General features: G+C 38.2%; 1 protein-coding gene and 1 non-coding gene across 4 annotated transcripts in view; both read right to left on the bottom strand.

Annotated features, from left to right (window-relative positions):
• Window positions 1-5,322: 5,322 nt before the first annotated feature.
• Window positions 5,323-24,317, bottom strand: part of HBS1L (HBS1 like translational GTPase) — an 84,067-nt gene continuing 65,072 nt past the window's right edge. The window contains exons 12-18 of one of the 3 annotated variants that reach the window (XM_004740249.3): window positions 23,448-23,516; window positions 20,660-20,764; window positions 16,832-16,922; window positions 16,311-16,419; window positions 10,164-10,264; window positions 7,089-7,233; window positions 5,323-5,982 (exon numbers count right to left, since the gene is read on the bottom strand). In XM_004740249.3, coding sequence (XP_004740306.1) covers window positions 5,971-5,982; window positions 7,089-7,233; window positions 10,164-10,264; window positions 16,311-16,419; window positions 16,832-16,922; window positions 20,660-20,764; window positions 23,448-23,516 — 632 coding nt within the window. In that variant the 3' untranslated portion in view covers window positions 5,323-5,970. Of the gene's footprint in view, window positions 5,983-7,088; window positions 7,234-10,163; window positions 10,265-11,820; window positions 11,938-16,310; window positions 16,420-16,831; window positions 16,923-17,932; window positions 17,990-20,659; window positions 20,765-23,447; window positions 23,517-24,317 lie in introns of those variants that run through there. The other 2 variants (XR_001182012.2, XM_045066335.1) reach the window with 2 other exon arrangements.
• LOC123387867 lies at window positions 8,081-8,187 on the bottom strand. The gene has a single exon (XR_006602366.1). It is a non-coding gene; the product is annotated as a U6 spliceosomal RNA (small nuclear RNA).

Here is a 24,317-nt window from a genome sequence, read left to right as displayed (position 1 = left end):
ACTCATATTCTGAAGACTAAGAGTTCCAGAATATTTCAGAAGAAGATAGAGTGTTTTCACGTCAGAGACAAAAAGCATTCCTTTTGAGAAGGGGAGGCATTCGCTGATGTAGAGCGCTCCCAGGTGTGAGGATGGAGAGCCCCGTGTGAGTTCCCTGGAGGGATCAGAGGATGGAACTCAGGAGACTTGGGAGACTCGGGAGATGGCTAAGGAAGGATGGGGAGGAAGTTAACGGGCAGCCAAGAAGTGGGTAATCCCAGGCAGAGGAATATCTATTCAGAACCCCACCTGCCTTGTCTCCACAAGAAACTTGACCAGCAGACTATCTCCTCTCCGGCCCCATGTCCTTCTCCTCCCTCCTGGTTCTGCAGTCTTTCCATGAGCCCATCTCTCCACTATAATAGGGGATCATGGGACCAGGGTGGAGGAAAGCAGGAGCCTGGCAGTGGAGGTGTGTACCTTCTCCAACAGAACATTGCTCCGAGAATCACAAGATTAAACCCAGTTGATGGGGTGCCGAATTGATATTTAAAAAGCCACAATCTACTTCGTATCCCCATATAATTTAATTGACCTCTTTATGTGGTTGGTTTTACACTGCTACTTCTACCTATTTCAGTGATTTCCATGTAAGAAAAAGTCACTTCTGAGAGCTAGAAGCTGGCAGGGCCTCACAGGCAGGCCATGGTGTTCTTCTGTCAAACATTAACAATTCCTAAATCTCTGACGTCAGACTAGGTCGCTCTGTGATCACCCCTGAGGGAAAACCCAAGTACTGTGTAAACCTTAAAAATGATGGAACTACCCCCTCTTGTGGCGAACTTGAGTGACTGCCGTCGCTGTGCGTGTTCATTGCCCTGGCCTCTTAGATAAAAGTGGGTCCCTCAGCTGCAGAATTACTCCGTTTCTGACAGCACCCAGTCCAGAAGAAACCCTTGTTTACTTGAGCCCTCCTCAAAATTACCTACTTCCACATGTCAATTCTTTAACAGGCCCTCCTTACGCCTTCTTACTGAGCTCCTTGTCCTCTGTGGTCTGTGTTCTCTCTTGCTGCAGCAAGCATCAATAGAAATAATTTTGACTAGTTGTGCCCTGGTGGTCTTTGACAGATGACGGGCACCAGCCTATGCTTGCTGAATAATATTCTGTCACGACCTCCCTAATTAAAGCTTTGGACTACCTCCATGATCTGAGCATTTACATCCTGCCTCCCCACTTCCTTCACCCCTCTCCCACAAGGACATCTTACCCTCACTTGTAAACTACACACAGGTAAAGAATGGGTTCATGGGTTGCATTCCCTCTAACTTAAAGTTTTATATATTTAGCTCCTGTGTTCCTTTGTCTTTTAAAATTTAGTGCTGCAGAAAAGACTGGGGTTCATTTTTTGTTGCTTTGAAGATGACTTTTTGGGGAGCTTTGTTTTGGTCCCAAGATTTGTTTTAATCTTAGAAATGTAAAAGTTTTAACAGAAAAAAAATGTGATTGTAATCCCTTTGTAATGTTTTCCATAAAAACATCATACTGTCTTCAACTGCAATCTTGGGTTCTATCATTTTCATCCATCTGTATCTAGACTGGTTTCTGAGGAGAATTTCAGCTCATCAATTCACTGTATGCAATTAGTATCTATTTTTACAGGCTTTGGATGTTGCTATTGTGATTTGGGTCCCCATGCCATCTCTTCTAACCTATTTTGATTCTGTTCTCAACCCATCAAATCTACATCTCACGGACACCATGCAGCAGTTAAAGGAAAACTTCTGTTACCTACAATGCACAGGAAAGAAACGTTTTTGCCTCCACCTGCTCAGAACCCTAAGCGTACTTCTGCTTTTTCCATGGAGCTGTTACTATGTTTCATAGTCATCTTTAAAAGAATTCTATGTAAGCCCAGTGCTGGCAGGCGAGAATGCAGTGAGTTCTGTCGGCCATCTCGGCCATCGCATGTCCGTGCGGGTGCTGGCAGAATCCCTGGCAGCCAGTTGATTTCCTGGCCCGATTCTGAAATGCAAGCACAACTGAATCCCCAAGGCTTATGAGCTCACCCCAGGTCAGGAAATTCTCTGTCCAACGTAGGGCTGTGTCTTAACAGACAAGAGGACAGACAGAAGCAGTGCTGAAGTTTGCTTCCCTAAGTTTTCTTTTTCCTTCACTATAAAAATAGCCCCGCACACACAGCATTAGAATAGAAATAAAAACTTGTAATTTTCGGACAATGCAGGCATAAGGAAATTAAGATCATTTGTATTGCTATCACCAGCATTAATTCTCACAATCACTTAACAATCGTTTATGTGCTAGGGACTAAGACCAATAATGAAATAATAAACAGAAAAGGTCTCTTTCCTCTTGGGACTCAGATTTCAGTAGGAGAAAATAGTGAATTATACGAATAAATGTGAAATTGCAGCCCTGAAAGTGTTCCAGGGAGAGGAACGGGGTCCTCTGAAAGCGCATACCAGCCCACCTTCTGCTACTGTGAGTAGAGTCCCGGGGTTCCCTGGGAAAGTGGTGCAGAGCTGGCCCACAGGAGCCAAACCTCACGCTTCACCTCGAATTCCAGTTGATCCTTATCATGCAGTTACATGCCTGTCTCATCAGTGTTTTCTAAAATCTTGAATAGCTTTGGCATTTTCAAAGAACCAGACTATTATTCATCCATTCTACTTCTTCTGAGATCTCTGATACAGAAGGGCTTTTGATGGCTCAAACAAAGGTTACCATTGGGCTCATCTGGCCCCTGGGACCCGTCCTTCGTGTCAGTGTGACGCTGCGGGCTTGTGCCAGTTCTGGTCCTACTGAGAAGATTCTCACTCATGTGGCTCTTCTTCCTGGAGGTGGGTGGGTTCTAAAGAATGTTTCTCACTGTTGGTGGGATTTTAAATGTTGCTCGTTTGGAGGCCACAAGCTGCCCTCTTGGATGATTTTGCCAAAGCAAAACCTGTCCCCCCCAACCTCCCCCACTATTTTCTAAACAGGCAGGTGGGAGACTATAATTTACAGACTGAATTACTTTAACCCAAGAGAATCTTCTATAGAAGTAAAATTTTACTTCAGCATTAATGTTATCCCTCCCCATCTAGACCCTTCTGCATTGTCCTTAGGGTACATTCCTGCTGGATGCTTTCATATTGTTAATTCTCCTTTGTAGTTTGTGGTACTGATAATCCATTCCCACCCCGGCTGGGCTGTCAGCACAGTGACCTGCACTCCAGAGCTCTCTCCTGCGCCTAGAATATGGCAAGCTCATGTTGAGGAAGGAGAAAATGTTTTTACATTAATATCTTCATGGATATTTTAGAGGAAAACCAAAAAGTGATGACCCAGTGATTTTTATTGGGTCTTCTGGAATGTGTGTGTTTGTTTCAGCTGTATAACCTTGATGAACTCCTATAGATCAGTAATATGCTAGGAACATTCAAATAATTTTGTATTTTTAGAACATTTTTTTAAAAGCTACTAATACATATTTTTGAAAATCTCATTATAAAAAGATCACAGAAAGGCCCAAATAGTCATTAATAATGAACATGTGAAATAACACTGAGTCAAAATATGGATCTATGTTTTTAAGCCCAGTTACTCTACAGGCAACTGAGCAGTAAAGACTCAGAGTTGAGATCAGAGAACAAAGCCACCTGTGTGACCAAACAGTAAAACCACACATAGCGAGAAGAAACACAGTATGGGAGGCAGAGTAACCCCAGAGGAATGTACTGTTATGAATATGGGTGAAGTTTCATGGGGAGGATTTCCACCAAAACCAAACTTGGGCATGCTTGCTGCTGTATGTATGTCTTGTCCCCTAGCCCCAATCTCCCACTGCCAGCACACCTGTCCCACAGGTGGTCCCCTTAATGTCACCACCCCCCCTTCAGCAAAACCAGTTGTAAACATAATGTAAATAAAAAGACCATACCTCACCACAATATAAGAAGGAATAAAATTCATTTCTACTACTGCTACCACCATTTGTTTTATGCTATATTCTTATTTAAAGTTAATTCTATCATGACCTTACATAACATGGTGGCTGTTTCTTGTTCTTGGCTGCCAGCCCTACGAGGTCTCAATCCATTTCCCTTTCCTGAAAGCACCCTCAATTTCCTTCCCAGGAATCTCAGCTATATGCTGTGGGTAATTCACTTCACACTCAACTACAAGGATGCCCTAGGTAAAGAAATTAGACTCAACGATAAGATATTTCTAGAACTTCTGGAAAACACCTGCTCTTTTAAACCTGCTCTTGACTCTTGATGAAGCCTCTGAAGATTTATGTGTGAAACTTCAAGGGGTTCTGTATGGAGTCTGGGGGCAAAACCAACCCTGGGGAAGGCAGAGTAGAGATGAGTCTTTGCTCACACTGCGAGCTGCTTGATCTAGGTGGAGTCAAAGCAAGTCTGCTGCTAGTCTTTCTTTTTTGCTTAAGTCACTGTAAGTTAGGTTTTGCCAGATTTACCAGTTACATTCCTAGTTAACATAATATATAAACAGAATACTTTCTTATCTTAGCAAGTTTATCTGAAATAACAATTACTCCAATACTTTTCAGTAAAGAAATGTGTGATCCGGGTATATTCACTGTGATGGTTCTCCAAGCAGCACATTTACACCCTGTGCATTTTAGCACATGGATGTAGTCTTCCGCAGAACTAAGGACATGCTGTTGTATATGGTAAGTCACCAACGTACAAATCACACCATTCCCCAATAAAGAAAGCTTAGCATACAGTCTATCAGATCAGAGTCCCAGGCTCGGCTGAGCACGAATTCTACTCTAAAGCAGCTCGTACTCAGGAGGCAATGCAACAAAAACCTGTTAACTAAATATACCTTGGAGTTTGCTGTTGAAACTTCAAACAAAAACATGACTTTTACTCCCAGGGGACTTGCAGTCTATAAGGTATGCGAGATAAAGTTATCATATATGTAATTCTAAATGAGAGCAGAAGAGGGTGGCCTGAGTGCTCAGTCGGTTAAGTTCCAACTCTTGATTTTGGCTCAGGTCATCATTTCAGGGTCACGAGATCGAGTCCTGTGCCAGGCTCTGCACTGGGCATGGAGTCTGCTCAATGTTCTCTCTCCCTCTACCCATCCTCTCAATAAATAAATAAATAGGAGAAATAAAATTATGGTGAGAAATAGAGGAGATGAAATTTGACCTGCTGTTAGGAAAACAAACAAACAAAAAACAACAAGAATTCATATGAAAGAGCCAAGAAACTTAGGTGAAACAGATCCCATAAAATCCTTAGGTCATTCTTAGCAATGGTGGTAAAGAATCTCAACAGAATCTAAGAAACAAAACACAGTCTGCTGTTATGCTCAAACTAAGGCATTTTATTAAAGCTGGCTTTATACTTTAAATAATATCTTTGTTACCAAAGGGACAGTTTCCACTAATTCCAAACTAAGATTTCAAAAGTTCATTTGGTAGAAGAATATTCTTATGCTCAACACCAAACACCTTTCCTATAATCTTCAGGAAATCTTTTCTTAGTTAACTAAAAAACAAACAAACAAACAAAAACCACTCAGATTGAGTACTAACTGCCTCAACAATCCATTTTATTACTTTTCCTTAAAATGTGTGCAGTAAAGTTGAACACTGTAAACATCTGTGGTATGGCTGGAAGTAGAGTTGATTTCATGACGACTGAATGTCTTCTATTACATACTTCTGATGGTTTACACAAACCTCAGCAAATCTATTCACTAACATTTCAAAGGGAAAGCCAGTTGTTTTAATGAAAGTGTAGTATTAGCCTTTCTTTGCCATTTGGCAACTTGAAATTTTTGCAGGAGTGATGATTAATACTTCTTTGCAGCTGATTATATCATTTTAAGTTTCTCTCTTGTTTAAAAAAATAACTGCACATTGTTCCTTGAACTTGAACAACTGGATTCTTTAAAAACAGAGGTTAGCTATTTCACTGCATTTGGAAACATGGTAGAAATTTTGACCCATCATTCTTTTATCTGTAAGAGAAAAAAAGAAAAGGTGCTATAATTTAATCAGTCGCATTTTAAGAAAACAAAAGGAAAATGGCAGCAATATAATCACTATGTTAAGATGAAACTTCTTTTTTCCTGTAACTTTTCCCCTTTTCCAGTCATGCTATTTCTAAGACTTACTACAATCTCTCCATTATTCTCCACAAGAAACTATCTTATTTCTAGAATGCTCTTTTAGAAAGAAAGCTTTGGCTGACTGTGAGACCATGCGTGAGGCAACATTTGCTGAATGCCAGTTACTGTGCCAAGCATTTGTGACAGCCCTTTCACTTTGCAATGGTGGGAGATAAGTTCTCATACCCAGTTTTTACAGGTGAATGAACTGAAGGACTGCTAGGACTCAGTAGGGCGGTAACAAACTTGGGCAGCTGAATACCAAAGCCTTTCACAGGTTGCAAGTGTAACTAAATTTTGATGCAACTTTAACAGAGCCCAGTGTTCAAAGTAGACATCCCATTAAATACAGTGAATAATTTTTATGCAGAAAACAGCCACATGAAGTGTTCATTATAAATATAGTATTTCTAAGATTTTAATCATGATTGTGTGGAAGTACATGTAAATTACTGAAGCTTGCTGGTTCACCTCTGGCTATTTTCTTCAAAACTCAACTGCACCTTACATGATACATCTTAGATCCCTTTCAGAAACATTCATTGAACTTTCTGAATGGATTATTTTAAATGCACAGAGAACCAGTTATTTAAAGAAAAAAAAAAAAGTAATAAAAGCTCTTCCAACAAACGAAATCACCTCCCCCAATTCATTTGACTCTTTAAGACTGTTCACATAATCTGGATTGCTTACTTACAAATCTATTTTTCAACAAACTTACTTAAATTCTGAGAAACATTATTTGTGGAGAGGACAGTTCAGAAGGGTCATTATGAAAAGTTCTAAAGCCCAACATTTTCTTGCCATCATTTAAAAAAAGTTTAATATAAATTTTAAAATCTTGTTCTACTACTATAACTGTATTCCCCTTAAGTCATAAGCTCTCAGGAATCATTCTTATGAAGTAGGTACAGAAAGACACCCGCACCCACAAGCCACCAGTCCCCTCCCAATACCTCCGTGACCACGCCTGCGGCAATGGTCGAGCCACTGTAGCGCAGCATGAACCTGCCCAGCTCCTTGAAGTCTTTGTACAGCTCCAGAGCCACCGGGCGTTGTGTCTGCAGCTCCACCAAGGCATTCTGGCCTTTAGTCAACAGTCTGTCAAATAAAAGGTGGGTTGGGAACAGGGATGGCCCACACAGGTGAATAAACACAGTAACAACTGAAAAATAAGTATTTCACATTCGATCAACAAATCAACTTTCACAAACTTCAAAAGAAAAGGTTTTTTTAAATGAAAATATATGCCCTTGTGTTTTTCTGGGCTACTTGAAAGAAATGAGAGGAATGATTCTAGATAGAAGAAGAAATGTTAGCTGGTTCATTTTACATGTACTTTTTTTTTTAACCTATCTTCTAAATACAACTCTTGAAGGATCTTATAACCAAATGCTCAAGGACCCTCCACCAAAGCTTTCCCTTTCATTCCTCATGGAACTGAGAGGTTCAGTTAATACAGAAAGTAAAGAAAAGAGGGATACAATATAAAATTCTAACAGGTAGATTATATGTTAGGAAAGTTACCTATGAAAAGGATAATCTCCTACTGCCAACAGACTATTCTAAATTTCTCTTTCCCTCCCTCCTCTCTCTCTCACATAGACTAGTGATTCTTTAACAGGGGTTCAGAAGAAAATCACATAAGATTGTTCCACAATATGGTGTTTGTAGGAAATGAAGGAGGGGGGGACAGACACAGGAGACATGAGCCTGACTGTAAACAGTTTCATACAAATACATAACAAAAATCCTTGTGTATTGGCTCATGTAAACTTACTAAAAGAATATAACCCCAAAGGGTGCATTCTGAAAAGGTTCTCTAGTTTAATTCTGATGTGCTCTAGAAGGATAGAAGATAGCAATTATAGACTCTCCTTCTGCAAGATTAGTTCAGGGACAGACAGATTAGAATAAGCCAAACTCAAGTTTCTTTTTCTTTTTTTTTTTAAATATGGAACGCTTCACGAATTTGCGTGTCATCCTTGCGCAGGGGCCATGCTAATCTTCTCTGTATCGTTCCAATTTTAGTATATGTGCTGCCGAAGCGAGCACACCAAACTCAAGTTTCTAAGAAAGTATTCCAAAACTTCCAAACATTGGTTTTGGGCAATTTCAGTCCAAAGTCCCATTCCTAAGAAAGGAGAGCATCTAATATCTTCATTATTTGCATTTAAGTATTGTTTTTAGAAAGCCTGATTCCATTCCACATAAAGCAGTTGAGTCTACAATATCCTTGAAGTGGAAATGAAGGAGAAAGACTAAATTATATTGGTGCAAAATAAGAGAAAAGCTACAAATAAGGCGCCAGGGAAAATTACTATAAAAATATATTAAAACCTAGCATCACTGAGCAAGGACTTTGTAGCAGAAGCAAGGAGGGGAAAATTCAGGATTAGATGTGATGAATCAATTCTAGATTAAGAATTCTCCAAATCACTTGTGTGATGGGTCAAACAACCTGGCTTCTGCCAAAAATAACATAGTGTATGTGAATCAAGATACTAGATTAAAACCCTGAGTGCCCCTCACTAGCTCTGTGAACCTGAACATGTTATATCACCTTTCTACACTTCAGTTTCCTTATCTGAAAAATGGGGAAAATAGCACGTGCTTCATAGGGTTGCTAAGAATGTATATCATGTGAAAGCAGTCATGATAGAGCCCAGGAAACAGTGGTCCTCAAGTAATGTTAGCCATTAGTTACAGTTCTCAGAACAGGAGCCACACTTGCGCCAGAAGCTAAAGATTCGGGTTAAAAATGAAGATTGGTCACTACACTGAAAAATGCACAGAACTATTGAGTCATTAAGCTGCACATCTGAAACTAACACAACATTGTACAGTTCAGTAAGTTCTTAAAATTTATCTTAAAAAATAAAATAAAGGACTACCTCTAAGAGAGAGATTAAGGAGTCCTTTCTTCGTAACTAATGGAGAAACAGGCCTTGGGTTCAGAGCAGTATGAAAACTCCTTTCTTGTAGCCAAACTATGAACCCATTAACCCCCTCTGGCCTCCTACACAGGTGCAAATGAGGAGGAACACCCAAAGACTAAAAAAGGGGGATTTTGGGTGGGATTCCCCAGAGGGCTAAAGTGAGGAAAACCCCAAAGCTAGAGCAGCCAAGCCAAACTGTGGTTACCCTTTATTGAATTAGGGTAAGAAACTTAATTTTCTCAGGAAGCACTTCCCTTGAAAAATCCCAACCTTGTCCCAGCCAAAGGGACCTGTCCACATTTAGGCCTGGATATTAATGGTAATCAGAGGGTAACAGGGCACCTGGGTGGCTCAGTCTATTAGTCAGCTGCCTTCGGCTCAGGTTATGATCCCAGGGTCCTGGGACCAAGTCCCACATTGGGCTCCCTGCTCAGCGGGGAGCCTGCTTCTCCCTCTGCCTGCCACTCCCCCTGCTTGTGCTCTCTCTCTCTCTCTCTGACAAATAAATAAATAAATAAAATCTTAAACAAAAAAATCAGAAGGAAACAACATGGTGGTGATAGCTTAGCTTAAAGCTCCAAGTGGATTCTGAGCAGAAAAATTCCTGGAAGCTATACAGTATGTAATTCACTTTCTTCTTAGAGTGTTCTTAGCATAGGGAATGATTCTCATTAAGGGAGTGACAAGATAGTTAAGAGGAACACTCAGCTGGAATTTGGAACTAGTGGCTAGACATAATTCAAATTCATTCTTTAAAATGCAGAACTGATTTTTTTAAGTGCCCGTTGTTTTTATATCCTCAGTATCTAGGGCCTGATGCAAACATATAAATTTATACGTAAATTTTAATATACAATTCACACCCCACTGCCACCATCCACAACAGAAATTATATCTAGCATTCATACCTAGGTAGGAGCTTAAATAGATGTTTTGTGTTTCCTTTAATCTAGTTTTTTTTTGGGGGGGTAGATTTTGGGAGCAAGTAAAAATAGACTTCACTTATCACAAACAGAAATACTATAAAAATGAATTAACCAGTAAAAAATCTGCTAAGTTGCTTGTGTTCACTCTATGCATTAAAACACTCACTTTGGCTTCTTCTTTGTGACTTCACCTGTGCTTTTGTTTAAGACACTAATCAGTCGTTTAATAACGGCAGGTTCACTGACAGTCTGGTAGTGTAACAGCACCTAAAACAAAAAATTGTCACATCAAAACACCCTTTACTGTACATCTGTGGCCTTTCACTCTGACAGTCACCTGTCATCATGTTATTACAGCCAGCGCTCCCACTGGGAACTTCCAGGGTCTCCAGCTGCTTCCTCTAAGTCCCAGCAGTTTGCCCAGGGTGCTCCCTAATTTACTAAGGCAAAGAGGTCACGGAGCCGATTCCAGGTTCTCCTCCACCACACCTCACTGTGTGAACCTTAATAGATCATACAACTTTCTTTACAGGACACGATCAGACAGTGTCCCATGGAGGAGATGCTTGAGGAGATGCTCAACAGATGCAAACTGCTCCCTCATGAGAAAGAGGGAAGGGGGATCTTGTCACAGTCAGCAAGACTTAATGTATTCACTGTTGGATAATGAGAATAAAAGACTATGTCGGAGGGTAGACAAGCTTTGAAGTTGGGACGGATTCTACAGTTTCCAGGGGTATGATTTAAGGCAAGTCCTTAAAGGCCCTTTACCCCCAACACCTCCAGCCTCAGGCTCCCCACCACTGAGGAAAATCAGATGATGGTATTTTGAAGCGGTGCCCAGGACATGGTAAACATTCAGTTAACTGATGACCTCAGATATTTGCTATTACTGTTCATGTTTTATGTGTAAGGAAGTTTAATATCAAAAAGGCAAAGTGACTTCATGTGGCCATGGCGACATGTTTCAGAGGTGAACTTTACACTGAGGTCAACTGGAGGCAGAGCCGGACTGGCTATCCTGATTTAAATAATAAGCACTGAGTGTGCAACCTGTCCGCGGTAGGGTAGTGGAAAGACCAAACACTAAGGAAGTGGCAAAGCTAAAGTTTAACTGGCTTGAAGTACCATTTTATGCTGCTTGCTTGAAGAAACACTGACACTTCTACTATGAAACTTCCTGGCTCAAACATACGTATGCACATTCAGAAAATAGAAATACCTGGCGGATCTATGGATCCACAATCCTGAACTCTAATTTTCCAAAAACCGAGTCTTTCAATCAGCTCTTGGTTAATTCTGTCCACTTCTCTCTCTAGGACAATGCTGTCCATAGTCCAGAACCATCTGCTCTCACCCGAGTTAAGATGCAGGCTCCTTCCTGCTCTCTCTGCCACCACTCTTACCGCCTCTCACCCATTTCTCATATGTCTACCAGACTGATTTTCTAAAAGATAGACTTAATGGTACCTCCTTGCTTTTTAAAATCTCAGAAACTTTAATTCCACCACAAGGCACCACGGCTCTTCTCAACCTGACCGTCACTTTCTTCTCCATCCTCATCTTTCTCCGTCTCTCTCGCATTCTCTGCTCCAGACACATAGCGCTTCCACTCCCTACATGAACCAAGTCCTTTCTAATCTTCAGGCTTTTACATGTATTTTGCTTCTGGCCAGAACACATCAGCTTCATCTGGCTAACTCTTACTCATCTTACTCTACCTCTCTTAGAGTAAAGCACTGCTTCTTACAAGAAATCTGAACCCCTAGTCTGAGATAGATCCCTTCATCTGTGTTCTGTAATCCCACAATGTAACATCTCACCTTTATTGTAACTGCTGTTTTAAGTGTCAGTCATCCCAGGTAAATATAAACTGCATAAGACTAGGAACTATGTACACCAGTGCAGTGCCAGATATTTAATCCACGCTCAGTAAATATCTGTGAAATAAATAAAAGTATGAAGGAAAAGAACACCTAAAACACATGGAGTAAATCAGTCTTGTGGTGTTCATTTTTTTAAGGCACAACTGAACCTCCATCACTCTGCAAAGGCAAATTAGTTTTGGGTTTTTGTTGTTTTTATTTTGTATTGTTTCCATTTTTTGGCATCTGACCATTATAAACTGGAAACATTCTAGAAAAATTTAACAACCAACCCTTAGGGGAAATCCATAATGCATGAAAAAGTCACATTTGGGCATCCAATAGATTCAGGGGTCAAGAGCACCAATGTATAACATTAATGTAGGTCTACATATCAAAGAAACATTTCTTTTGCAACAAACAAGTAAATAAGCAGATGTTGGCTCAGGTGTGACTAAGAAATTGGTACTGGTCTCCATCCACGGCTTGCCAAATTTGAAACAGAGGCACATAAACCTACTTAAGCTTCTTCTAACCTATTTGTGAACTATGTGTGGGTTCCATCCAATGAAGTGGATAAAGAATGAGTTGTGGCAGTATGGGGTTAAGTTTTATTTGTTTTTTATCTCCACACCATCTTACAGGTAGTAGCTCAAAAACAAACAAACAAACAAAAAACAACCCTTGTAGAACACATGAGTGAAAAAAATCTACATGTAAGTAAGTGGAAAGTAATTATATATTATCTTAACATTTAATTCATATTATATATAACCAAAGCCATCTATAATTCAAAACAGTCTGCAGCCTAATATAAAAGGAAAAGAAAGTACTGGATTTCAAAGTGGACAGTACTGAGTCTGAGTCCTGGCTTCATCACTTCTCATTCGGATAGTCACCACATCTGAGTTTCCAATTCCTCATCCTTAAGTGCAGACAACACTAACGTAAGTGCACAATCTTACCTGCAATTCCAAAATCCAAAAGATTGAAAACCTAAGTTTTCCTAATTCTGCTATACACCCATTTAACTAGTAAAACAGCACTAGCAGTAAGGCAATTTACAGTCCTTATTTATTTCACTTAGCATTAATATTAATAAGACCTGGCACAGAATGGTTAGTATGTTTGATTACAGGGTGTTGCCCATTCTCTGTTAGGGGTTTTATGTAACATACATGCATCACATCACCCTTCTATCATCTGAATATTTCTGCATTCTGAAACACAGTAGCTTGAAAAGTTTCAGGTAAGGGTTGGGACTCCACATCATGTTGTGAAAATAAAATTATAAACTATAATGAGCTACGTAATCTGTTGGGTGGCAAAATGAGCCAATTATTATTTTCCTTATACCTCCAGGTAACCTATATTACAAAGTTATCAATGAATGTATGGTCATTTAGTTTGCAACAAGGATGCCAAGACCACTCAACAGAGAAAGGACAGTCTTTACAAGAAATGGTGCTGGGAAAACTGGATATCCACAAGCAAAAGAATGAAGATGAAACCTTACTTTACTCAAGTACAAAAAATTAATTCAAAATAGATCAAAGAGCCAAACGAAAGAACTAAAACTAAAACTCAAAGAAGAAAACAGAGGGGGGAGTTTCCTTGATGTTGAATCTGGCAATGAGTTCTTATATAAGACACCAAAAGTACAGGCAATCAAAGAAAAAGATAAAGAGGACCTCATCAAAATTAAAAACTTTTGTACATCAAACAGTACTATTAAAAGGTCAAAAAGACAACCCACAGAATGAAGAAAATATCTTCAAAGCATGTATCTGACAAGGGATTAATATCCAAAATATATAAAGAAGTGAAAAGACGCCCAACATCACTAGCTATTAGGGAAGTACAAATCAAAAGCACAGTGAGATAACACTTCACACCCATTAGAGTTTGCCTCTTATAAACAAACAACATAAATCACACATCCACCAAAACACACACACACTAACAAGTGTTGATGAGGAAGTAGAGAAATTAGAACCATTGTGCACTGCTGACAGGAACATGAACTGAGATAGCTACTATGGAAAACAGTTTGATGGTTCCACAAAAAGTTGAACACAGAATGACCGTGTGATCCAACAATTCCACTCCTAGGTATACACCCGAAAAAAGTGAGAATAAGGGCTCCAACAGATACTTAAATACCGATGTTCAATTGCCCACAGATGGAAACAATCTTAACGTCCATTAACAGATGAATGGATAAACAATAGGGGGCGTATACATACAAAAAACAACCTTCAACCTTACAAAGAAATGAAATTGTGATACATGCTACAACACCAATGATCTCTGACAACATTATGCTATGCTAAGTGAAGTAAGTCAAACACCAAAGAACAAAACTGTATGAGTCCACTTATAGGAGGCACCTAGAATACGCAAACTCATAGAGAAAACAGAAGAGCAGCTGTCAGAGGAAAAGGGGAAGGGATAACAGGGAGTTACTGTTTAATGGGGACAGAGTTTCAGAAGGGGATGAGGAAAAAGTTCTGGAGATGGATGGCGTTGATGTGAGTGTACTTAATGCCACTGAACTGAACACTTAAAATCATTAAAATGGTAAATTTTACGTTTACAAAATATTTTACCACAATAAAAAAAGCATGAATTTAAAGTCTAACACATTCTTCTATTTTTTCTTCTTAAATTGAGTTTATCATATAAACCAAAAGACACAAATCTATTTCTGTAGTGTTAAGAAATTAGTCCCTGAAACAGTGTTATTTTAATTGCCTAGGAAGCCTTTTTGTGATTTAAAAACAAAACAAACAAAAACTGAAGGTTTCTTTCCACAAGGGGTAGATTAAATGACGAAACACGACTATTTTTTCTGAAACAAATTTCATCCGGGGATTCGTCAATCAATATACGCGGGTGGAATCGCATAAAACAGCACTGACAAACTTTCAATTCATACATATTTTTAAGAAAGTACAGTAGACAGGAAGACAGTATTACTATAGAAAGTTACTACTGACCTCTTGACCTCTCTGCCTCTCCAATGGCAAAAAAATTATTGCTGCATGAGTAAAACCACGCAGTAACCAACCTCTCCAGCTTCTCCCCACTGGACATATTGCTTTCTAAGAACAGGGGCATTCATTCATAGCAAATTAGCTGTAGTTTCTTGCCTATCAAACATGAATTCTAAATATTTAAAAACGAAATATTTTCAACTAAGCCATTTTTGGGGGAGAGAAACTTTTACTCCTTTTTTTTTTTTAGCACATGGGAGAAATGGAATATGGATTATAAAACTAAAATACTTTAACAGTATCTTATAATTTTTATTTGATCAAACTTACATAGAAATAATTACAAAGGATTATAATCAAAGCACATGGTTATCTCAAATAAAGGTGTATAAGTATAAAATGAATTTAAATGAGCTAAATAAATTTATTCCTGACCCCTAAAACATTACCACTAACTAAATTAAGTTTAAAGGTCAATTATTATTCTTGTCTTATTTTTATTGCAATGATGCATCAAATGGTGAAAACAATCTATATTTCCAAAGGCAAGTCATTTAATTCCACGGAGACACATTTTTTTGTCCTACAAATCTGTGCTACATAGGCTGATCAAGAAAAGAAAAGCCTAGTCTAGGGGAAAATGTCATCTGTTAAATGGCAAAAACAAAGTATCAAACTATAAACAGAGTATGGCCCCCAAACATATGAAAAAAAATTACATGTAAGAGAAGGAACCCATGTAATTCACAAGCAGTATGTATTCTAAGTAACATTATAGTATAAAATCCTCCTCCTCCCCATTAATGTGTATGTTTAAATGATGCTGGACAATAATAATCTACCAAATTAACCTCACAGCCTGCAGGGTTTGAACGTGTTGCTTCAGCCCAGTTAAAGTTAACTCTGTGGCAAGCATCCCTAGAACAGACTCATAAATACCAACGTGCACACATTTAAAAAAAAAAAAATCGCTAAAATGTAAAGTGTAGAGATAATTATGTATTATGTAATTACAGAATATTCTTATCTTTTGTGTGTTTTCCAAAGTTTTATATATATTACTTTTATGATAGGAAAGTACTATAAATAAGCATACTAAAGCAAGAACAGAAAGACACAATCTGAGAAGCTTAGTCAAATAACCTTAAAACACAATAAAAAAATCTACCACTTTCCCTAGATGAATTTGACTATTATTATCATTAGTTTGTATCCTACTGATTATAGTTCTTCTTAATGCCTCTTTGAAAAAATCCCCAGCCTCAAGGACCAAAATAAAAAAGTAAAAATGACTTTCAAAGTCTAATGTCATATTTTTCTGGATTAGAATATTAAGATGTTACTTGAAAATAACTAGAGCATTATCACTTGAAAAGTAAGTTACTACTTTTTAGGATGAAGTTACTTTGAAATTTACTTTAAATCAACGATAACAAACATTTCAAAACTTACAGGAAATCCTTTAGTGATAGGAATTTCAATATTAAAGATGAGGATTCGAGCTCTGAAACGAGTACAAGCTTTAATGGGTTCTTTGGGGCCACAAAATATGCAGCCAACACTGTAACAAAACAAAACAAAAGAGAAAGAGAGAAGGTAGTTGGAGGAAAGGTAAGTATACATCCAAGAGCAATACCTCTAAAACCATTTACAAAGGAAAACAATCAAGTAAATTGGGGACTTTTACTAAACACTCCCTTTTGGGTTAAAGCAAAGCTTTATTAACCTTACACCATTTTTATACATTATAGTTTTCATTCAAAGGACATGTCAAGTACACATGCTGCATGTATTATTTTCAGTTTTAAACAGGTTTTGCTCATCATTCATATGTTTCTACGAGTGCCTATTTTTGGCCAAATGAAATTCAAAATTAATACTCATTCTTTCAGTTTAGCGAGTGAACAGCAAAATCTATGTTTTGAGGTCCTATATCCAAAACAATGGTTGCTTAAATTCATTTTCTCACTCACTTGATCTTGATGATATCCATGCCAACCAACGTAAGACTAACATGATCACCAGCTGCCGCCCAGTCGACAGGTTCATCATGCAGAGTGATTCCTGGAAATGAGTAAGAACCAAAGCATACAGTGAAACACCTCGATATCAAATCATAACAACCAAAAGAGCTTGCCTGATTTATGCTTCATCAGTCACTACTCATCATTTTCAATATGAATGGATTGAGAATGAGAAGTGTTACCGTGAGCGTTGAGGGAAACACACTTCCTCTACACTTGACTCTTCTAGAACACCACCCTAAACATAAAGTGACTCTTACTTGTCCAAAAGAGGCTGAGTTCAGCTTAATTAATCAAAATTTTAAAACTCATTTATACAACCGGTATATTCCTTAAACACACCTATTCAAACAGTTCACTTGCATTAACAGGTACAAGCGCAATAATGCAGTTCAAATTACTTGATAACATAAAATATGGGACTAAGGAAGGTGTCCAGTAGTATTTTATTCTCTTGAACTTTGCTTTTAATTAGACAATCACCTCAACAGCCACCTGAGTTCTCTGAGGAACTCTTAGGGCATCAGTGCTCAGTCAGATGGTGCTCTTCACAGGTCCCTTCACTACTCCTGGCTCAAAAGAAATGCTTCCCAGAGAGAGAGGTGAACAATGATAACTGACTACATGAAAAGTGTAGGAAACTGAATTCAAAAAACGGTCCCAGGTGTTGCTATATAGCTTTATTACCAAGGGATAATCCTGGAGAACAATAACAAAGGGCATTACTCAGCTACCTTATTCAAAAGCTTTTAAAAGGTATCTCATATTTTCTGATTCTAAGGGGCAATAAAAGCGGTAAGTTCCTTTCCACTAGAACTTGAACCTTTTGATGAAGACAGTACACAGGCCAACCACTGTGAAAGAGTGGACTGATGTGTTTTTAGTAAATTATAACTCATCCCTATCTTTCTCAAAATACTTACTTTTTCCATGTAGCATATTAAGAAACTCTTAACTAAGTTTCCTTTAGACTTTTTATGAGTTCAAGGAGAACTTTAAGAACTCTGAGACAACCTATAGTTTTATTTAGAATTTAATGTATGTACACACCTGCATTAATCTAAGAGGGCCATAACTTCCAACAAGGCATCAGAGAGGTTCTTGACTCTAAAAAGTGTTAACAATTATGATACGAAGAAACGTTTGTTAAATTTTCAACTAATTAAATTTGGTTTTAAAATGTAAACTTAAAGTGACTATATCTGATTTTTGCTCTGAAATGTGGAACTGAACACAGGGGCTAGCTACTTACAAACAACAGAGATTGCCTTTAGCTTAAGATTCTGAGAGCTTTCATACTAGAAGTCAATTAGCAATATAAAATTGTTTAGAGGCAATCTATCAACTGATTTTTTCCCTCCAAACATGTTACACTGTCCTATATAGGATATTCATCTTCTTAAGGACCTTCTTCACTGGACAGACATCACACAAAGAAGTTCTTTTATAACAATCCATGAACCTGATATGTTAATAAAATGAAAACTTAATTTAGAATTTTCATTTGTTGGTAGCAGACTTAGTCACTTCTCTCTTTTAGGATACTATGGGTTAGTGACAGAATTGTTGAGATAGAAGGTGCACTGAAAAATCAAGTAAATGAAGCAAAAGCAAGAGTTAGAAATTGAGGACTGAGAACTTCCAAGTTGAGTTACAACAGTGGCTGTCAAGGAGTGGGGAGAGCTCAGGTGCTTCTGATACAGCTACCCCTTAAGATTAAAGATAAATTGTTAAGAGTTTTTCTGGTGGGGAAGGGACAGGAAGGAGAAAGGAAAAGAATGTGGTACTTCCAGAGTTAAATTATGATTTCAGAGGTCACAAAGAGCCAATCTGTAAGATCCAGGATAATTTTAGGATCATGGTTTTAATTCATGCTTATTGATTATTTTAAAAATTCTTGTTCTCAAAAAAGCTCATTAACATACAAACAAATTCATATTTCAAAAGTGTTGTAGCTCTTGATCACTTTAAAACACAAAAGCAGAGATGTGAACTTGTAAACAATACATCAACGGAAAATGATTCTTTTATGAAAAGCATGCATTACTGGGGCGCCTGGGTGCCCCAGTCAGCTGACCGTCCGACTCTCAGTTTCGGCTCAGGTCATGATCTCACGTTTGTGAAGTCGAGCTTCATGGGGCTCCGCACTCAGTGGGAAGTCTGCTTGAGATTCTCTCTCCCTCTGCTCCTCCCCCTGCTTGCACTCTTGAGCTCTCTCTCTAAAATAAATAAATCTTGGGGCACGTGGGTGGCTCACTTGGTTAAGCATTTGCCTTCAGCTTAGGCCATGATCCCAGGGTCCTGGGATCAAGCCCTGCATTGGGCTCTCTGCTCAGTGGGGAGTTTGCTTCTCCCTCTGCCTCTCCCCGTGCTTATGCTCGGTCGCTCGTTCTCTCTCTGTCAAATAAATAAAAGCTTTTGAAAAAAAAAAATCTTTAAAAAAATATGTGTGAATTATTTTTTATCTAAACAGAATTCTCATGATTCCTAGGCTGGCAAAAAGAAAAAAGTAAAATGGAAGTAACTTCGGCTTTCATTCCCTTACTCATTTTTAAATTTAGTTTAAACTCTGTTACCTAAACAGATATTAATTTCTTATAATCTTTAAGAAATCAGCTTTTAAAGTAAGAAAATAAATTCGAACAAAATGTACATTCAAATTTATGAACCAGTCAGGTACAACTCTGGATATAAGCTATATCCAGAGGAGGGGCACCCAGGTGGCTCAGTCGATTAAGCAACGTTGAGCACTCAGTCGATTAAGCTCTTGGTTTCAGCTCAGGTTGTGATCTCAGGGTGGGGAGATCGAGACCTACACTGGCTCCATGCTCAGTGGGGAAAATCAGCTTCGGATTCTCTTTCCCTCTCCCTCTGAAACTCCCACTCCTTCTCTCCCTCTCAAAAGAAATACATAAATCTTTAAAAAAAAAAAAATAAAAAAAGAGAAAAAGTACTGAAATCTAAAAACTTAGTATTCTCAGTATACTTTAGTTTAAAATTGTTACAAATTATTACTCTATAGTACAAAATAGATCATCAGTTTCATGTTGAAGCTGGAGGCTTAGTTGGAAGCTAGATTAAGATAAGTACAGAATTCTAAACTTTTAAGCAGAATTCAGAAGAATAACAAAGTACACTTGCAAGTACAAAGGATTTGAAGATAGAAATAGTTACCGGTCATTATGAAAGGCCATATATTACAGGTGGGAAAGCAGGACTGTGGCACGTTAGCTCAATTTCTCTTTTCAACATTAGGATTCTCTGCATTTGCATCTTATTTTCTTAGGTTTGTGCAAAAAAGAACTTTCTTGGTATAAACATGATCAAAGCTGTTAACTTATAGTAATTCTGAAATACACATTTCAAAACAACACAGCACAGCAAGAGCAAGCAGTCTGCTTTGTTACTGTCTAGTTCCAGGATGGGGTTAGATTTAATTTCTGCTACTGAATACTATTTTAAATGTATCTGTCAGGTGTCTATACATCTGGTTAAATCCTAACCAGGCTTTAAGAATCAGAAAAAAAAAAAAAGAAGAAGAAGAAGAAAATCTACCACAGTTAGAATGTTCTATGTACATTTATATACACATAGTCACAACAGAAAAAATCGTTTAATGTTTTCACATTTTTATCTTCAACAGTTAGTATCACTTTGACAGTCAGTTACAATTTCACTAAGAGGTTATTTACTCAGGAGTTAATAACTAAACTACTTTTTAAAAATCTGCTGTCTCAACTTAAAGGTTTTTAGCAAAAGAATCTTACAGAGGAATACCTTTTGCAGTACAAGTTTCATTAGGAGGCATTGCTAGTAGTCGGTCACCAGTCTGGATATAACCAGCTTCAATTTTACCAGTTACACAAAATCCAGATCCTTGATCTGCAAAACATGCCCAAATCTTACAATTCATATAGCAATGTTATCTGATGATTGCTGCTGTCAGCTACAGTTACAAGGAGTTAAACAAAACTAGCAGTGCAATGAACATTAAATAGTGATCATTTCAGAATTTTTAACATATATACTAAATACAGCATACCACATTCTACTCTAGACTTTCCTGCAAATCACAACATTCATGTGATAAAAAGTGAAATTCATTCTTTTTTCAAATATTTACTGAATGCTTACTAAGTACCAAGGCATGTACTAACCTAAAAGATGAAAATATAAGCCCCTACCCATAAAGGGTTTACTACTCCAGCAAAGAGAAAGGCAAAGACAATTACACTGTCCAGAAACAAGTATTATTTAAAATGCACAATAAAAATAGAAAAAGGTACACAAAAGAATCCATGATGAGGGGAATGACTGCACTTTAACTGGGTACTAAGAAGGGGAAAGAACAGGAGTTTACCAGGTACTTATGCATATGGGTGGGGGAGGTGTGGGGAGAAGGAAAACACTGCTGACCCAGGACACTGCGCAAAGGCACAGTGTCATAACTGCCTGTGAGATGTGCTAAGACCTACATGTCACTTATATGACATGTTTATGGGACCATAGCGAGAAGGAGAAAAAGGCAAGACATGAGGCAACAGGGATAGACAAGAGACAAATTAATAAAGGACCCTCATAAATCATGCTCAGGGCTAGAATTGCATCCTCAGTTAAAGAATAGGAAGGCAGTAAAGAATTGTGAACAGAGAAGTGATGTGTTGTTATTTCTGTGTCAGAGAGGAAAGGGGGTTGACTGAAATGCATACACTGCAGACAGACAGACGGTAGGTATTTGGGTGATGAGGTAAATGACAGATAAGGGCAAAAAGGGAGAAATCTTAAGATGATGGTGAGATTTGTCTCACATTTAATGTGAGACAGGAAATTAAGGAACAAGATCCATTTAAGGCTTGGTGAATGTAAAGTGTCTACAAGACATTCCAGAGGGCACCAATCACATCAAATTCCAAGAGAATGGGAGCCCGGGAAGCACAATCCCTGTGGAGATGTCTAGAAGCGGTTAGCACATGTACCCAGAGAGTAATATACGGATCTGGGAACCATCTAGACGCAGGAGGTACAGGACCCATGGATGTTTGAAAACAGCAGATAGACTAAGAAAAAGACTGAAGCAACAGAACACTAGTTAGGAGTCAGAAAAAGAGGAGCCTGCAAAGAAGATACAGAGAAACAGGACAACAGGAGAAAGTGGGTCACAGAAACGGACGGAGGAAAGTTTCAAGGCAGATACGGCTACCAGTCTCGGAAATAAAGCCAAATTCAAGTAAGGTGGAAGTAAGACAGAACTGAACAATGAGTACTGGTTTTGGCAACCAAAAGGTCATTTGGTAATGTCAGTGGGAACATGCTGACAGGGAGGAGTATAAGAAGAAGCCAGGAAGCAGCCCAAGGAGAGAACAAAAGATGAAAAAGCATAGTCAGCAAATATTGTTAATCAAAACATTACTTTTGTATTTTGTATTTTGAATAGATAACAGGCATTCTAAAAAAGCATTACCACATTTCTTCTACTTCTAGAATTGGGAAGCTAATAATAATGAATCATATCAATTTCACTGAATGATTTTTAGGGAAGTACCTTCATTCATCCACTTATTAAACATTTATTAAACATGTACTATGTGCCAGGCACTGAGCTAGGTCCTGCAGATAAAGACATAGAAGAGACAGTACTGACCCTTAAGGACTTCACAATCTAAGTTAAATAAAATGCACAGAAACAATTATAATACCACACAAACAATGCAATTGCAGAGGATGCAGAGAACACAGAGGGGCACCATAGGATATGTGCGTGGGGAAGCCAGTTCTGAAGCCACTCTGCACTGCCTACTCTGTGATAACGGAGATTTGGGAGACCACTGACATCTGTACTGTAATGATTATTCCAACATACAGACTATATCCTTTTAGTTATTAAGACCTTTATTTCATTTCTGTTTTATAGTTTTCTAAAGAGGATCTTGTACACATTAGACTGGAGGTACCCTGAGGGATTTAATACAACACCTTCTCTAGATGGCCTTCTAAGTTTTTCCTCCTTTGCATACTCTTCTCAGTCATCTGGTACCAGACAGAGTTTCATTTCATCTTACAGTCACTCTTTTACCTTACTAATATTTCTTTATAAGCAGCTTCTCTTTTTACCAATGTATGGTATCTATCTCCTGACTGGACCCAGACCACTACAGATGGGTAGGAGATGGGCAAGTGAAGAAAAACAGAACACTGGGCAACAAAGACTCCATGTGGTTAAGAGAGAGTTACCAATCCAGTCTGGCTGAAGGATACAGAAACTAAAGAGATGAGAAGAGAGAAAAAAAACACAGGTGGTTAGAAAGAGAAAAGATAAAGAGGTCCACACCAGGAGGATGAGTAGGAGCTGGGGAAATGACGTAAATGAAGCAAACTGGAGAGTTTTCTGGGCAGGAGAGCTAAAGAACTAGAACTATGCACTTCAAGAATAATTTGGCAATGATCCTTACACTGGCCACAGAGAAGGGAGAATATCAAGACAGTATCATAATTTCGTAAGAAAAGAGGTCAGGAGAAAATAAAAGCAGGGGCCAGAATGAAGCAGCACTAATGAGGGAGCACTTACCTTTGAAAACATCAGACACACATAATCTAAAAGGCTTATCAATAGATCGCTGAGGAGGCTTGAAAGAATCTGGAAAAAATGGCCAAAAAACCACAAGATTTAATTTAAAAGTAATTTTTGACTCCAGTCCAGTCGGCCCATTATAGACCCGAGTCTCCCAGAAAATAACTTTCTTTTATGAATACTAATAGCAAATTGACTCTCATTCATATAACACTTGGTAGTTTATGTTTTCATACAAATTATCTCATTTAAGCTTAACAACAGTCTGTAAGTTAGGTAGGGTAGGCCTGAGCCTCATTAACTAAATAAAGAAAATGGAGTATTATTTTAAATACTGCAGATGATTTCAAAAATCATAGTTGCGTAGGGAGGATGGGTTTTAAAAGACCTGGCAACTTTTCAGGATTACTTGTGGAGACTCCTGAAGGTAAGGATGAGGAAAGAAAATGTGTTTTTGTTTTTGTTTTGTTTTGGTGAGTTTTCAATCTTGTTTACATATCACTTTTTCAAAAATAGTTTAAGCTAAAGAAAACGCTTGGAGTTTTGCCCAAGCTGGTGAGAGTTGGTAAAAATTGTCACGTGTGTTTCCATAGGCAGGTGAGAAGATGGAGAAGATGATCCACTAAAGAGGAAGTCGTTAAGTAATATGGGTATGTGGGTGTTTTAAAACTCAAGCTATCTGGTCTCCACTACCCCCAAAGGATAAAGAAAAATAGCTGCATTAGGAAAATCAAGAGTATTTATCCAGTCATTTCCAAATTAATAAAGATGAAAAGTAAGATACTCATTAGACTGAATTGAAAACATTTTGTTACTCTTGATTTGCCTTTGAAATACAAATTTCTTAGTGATGCCTACAATATGTGA

The sequence above is a fragment of the Mustela putorius genome, unplaced genomic scaffold (assembly GCF_011764305.1).
Source record: "Mustela putorius furo isolate JIRA1106 unplaced genomic scaffold, ASM1176430v1.1 tig00003863_pilon_pilon_pilon, whole genome shotgun sequence".
Lineage (NCBI taxonomy): Eukaryota > Metazoa > Chordata > Mammalia > Carnivora > Mustelidae > Mustela > Mustela putorius.
The sequence above is the reverse complement of the archived record's forward strand: the minus strand, read 5'-3'. Positions and strand labels throughout refer to the sequence as shown.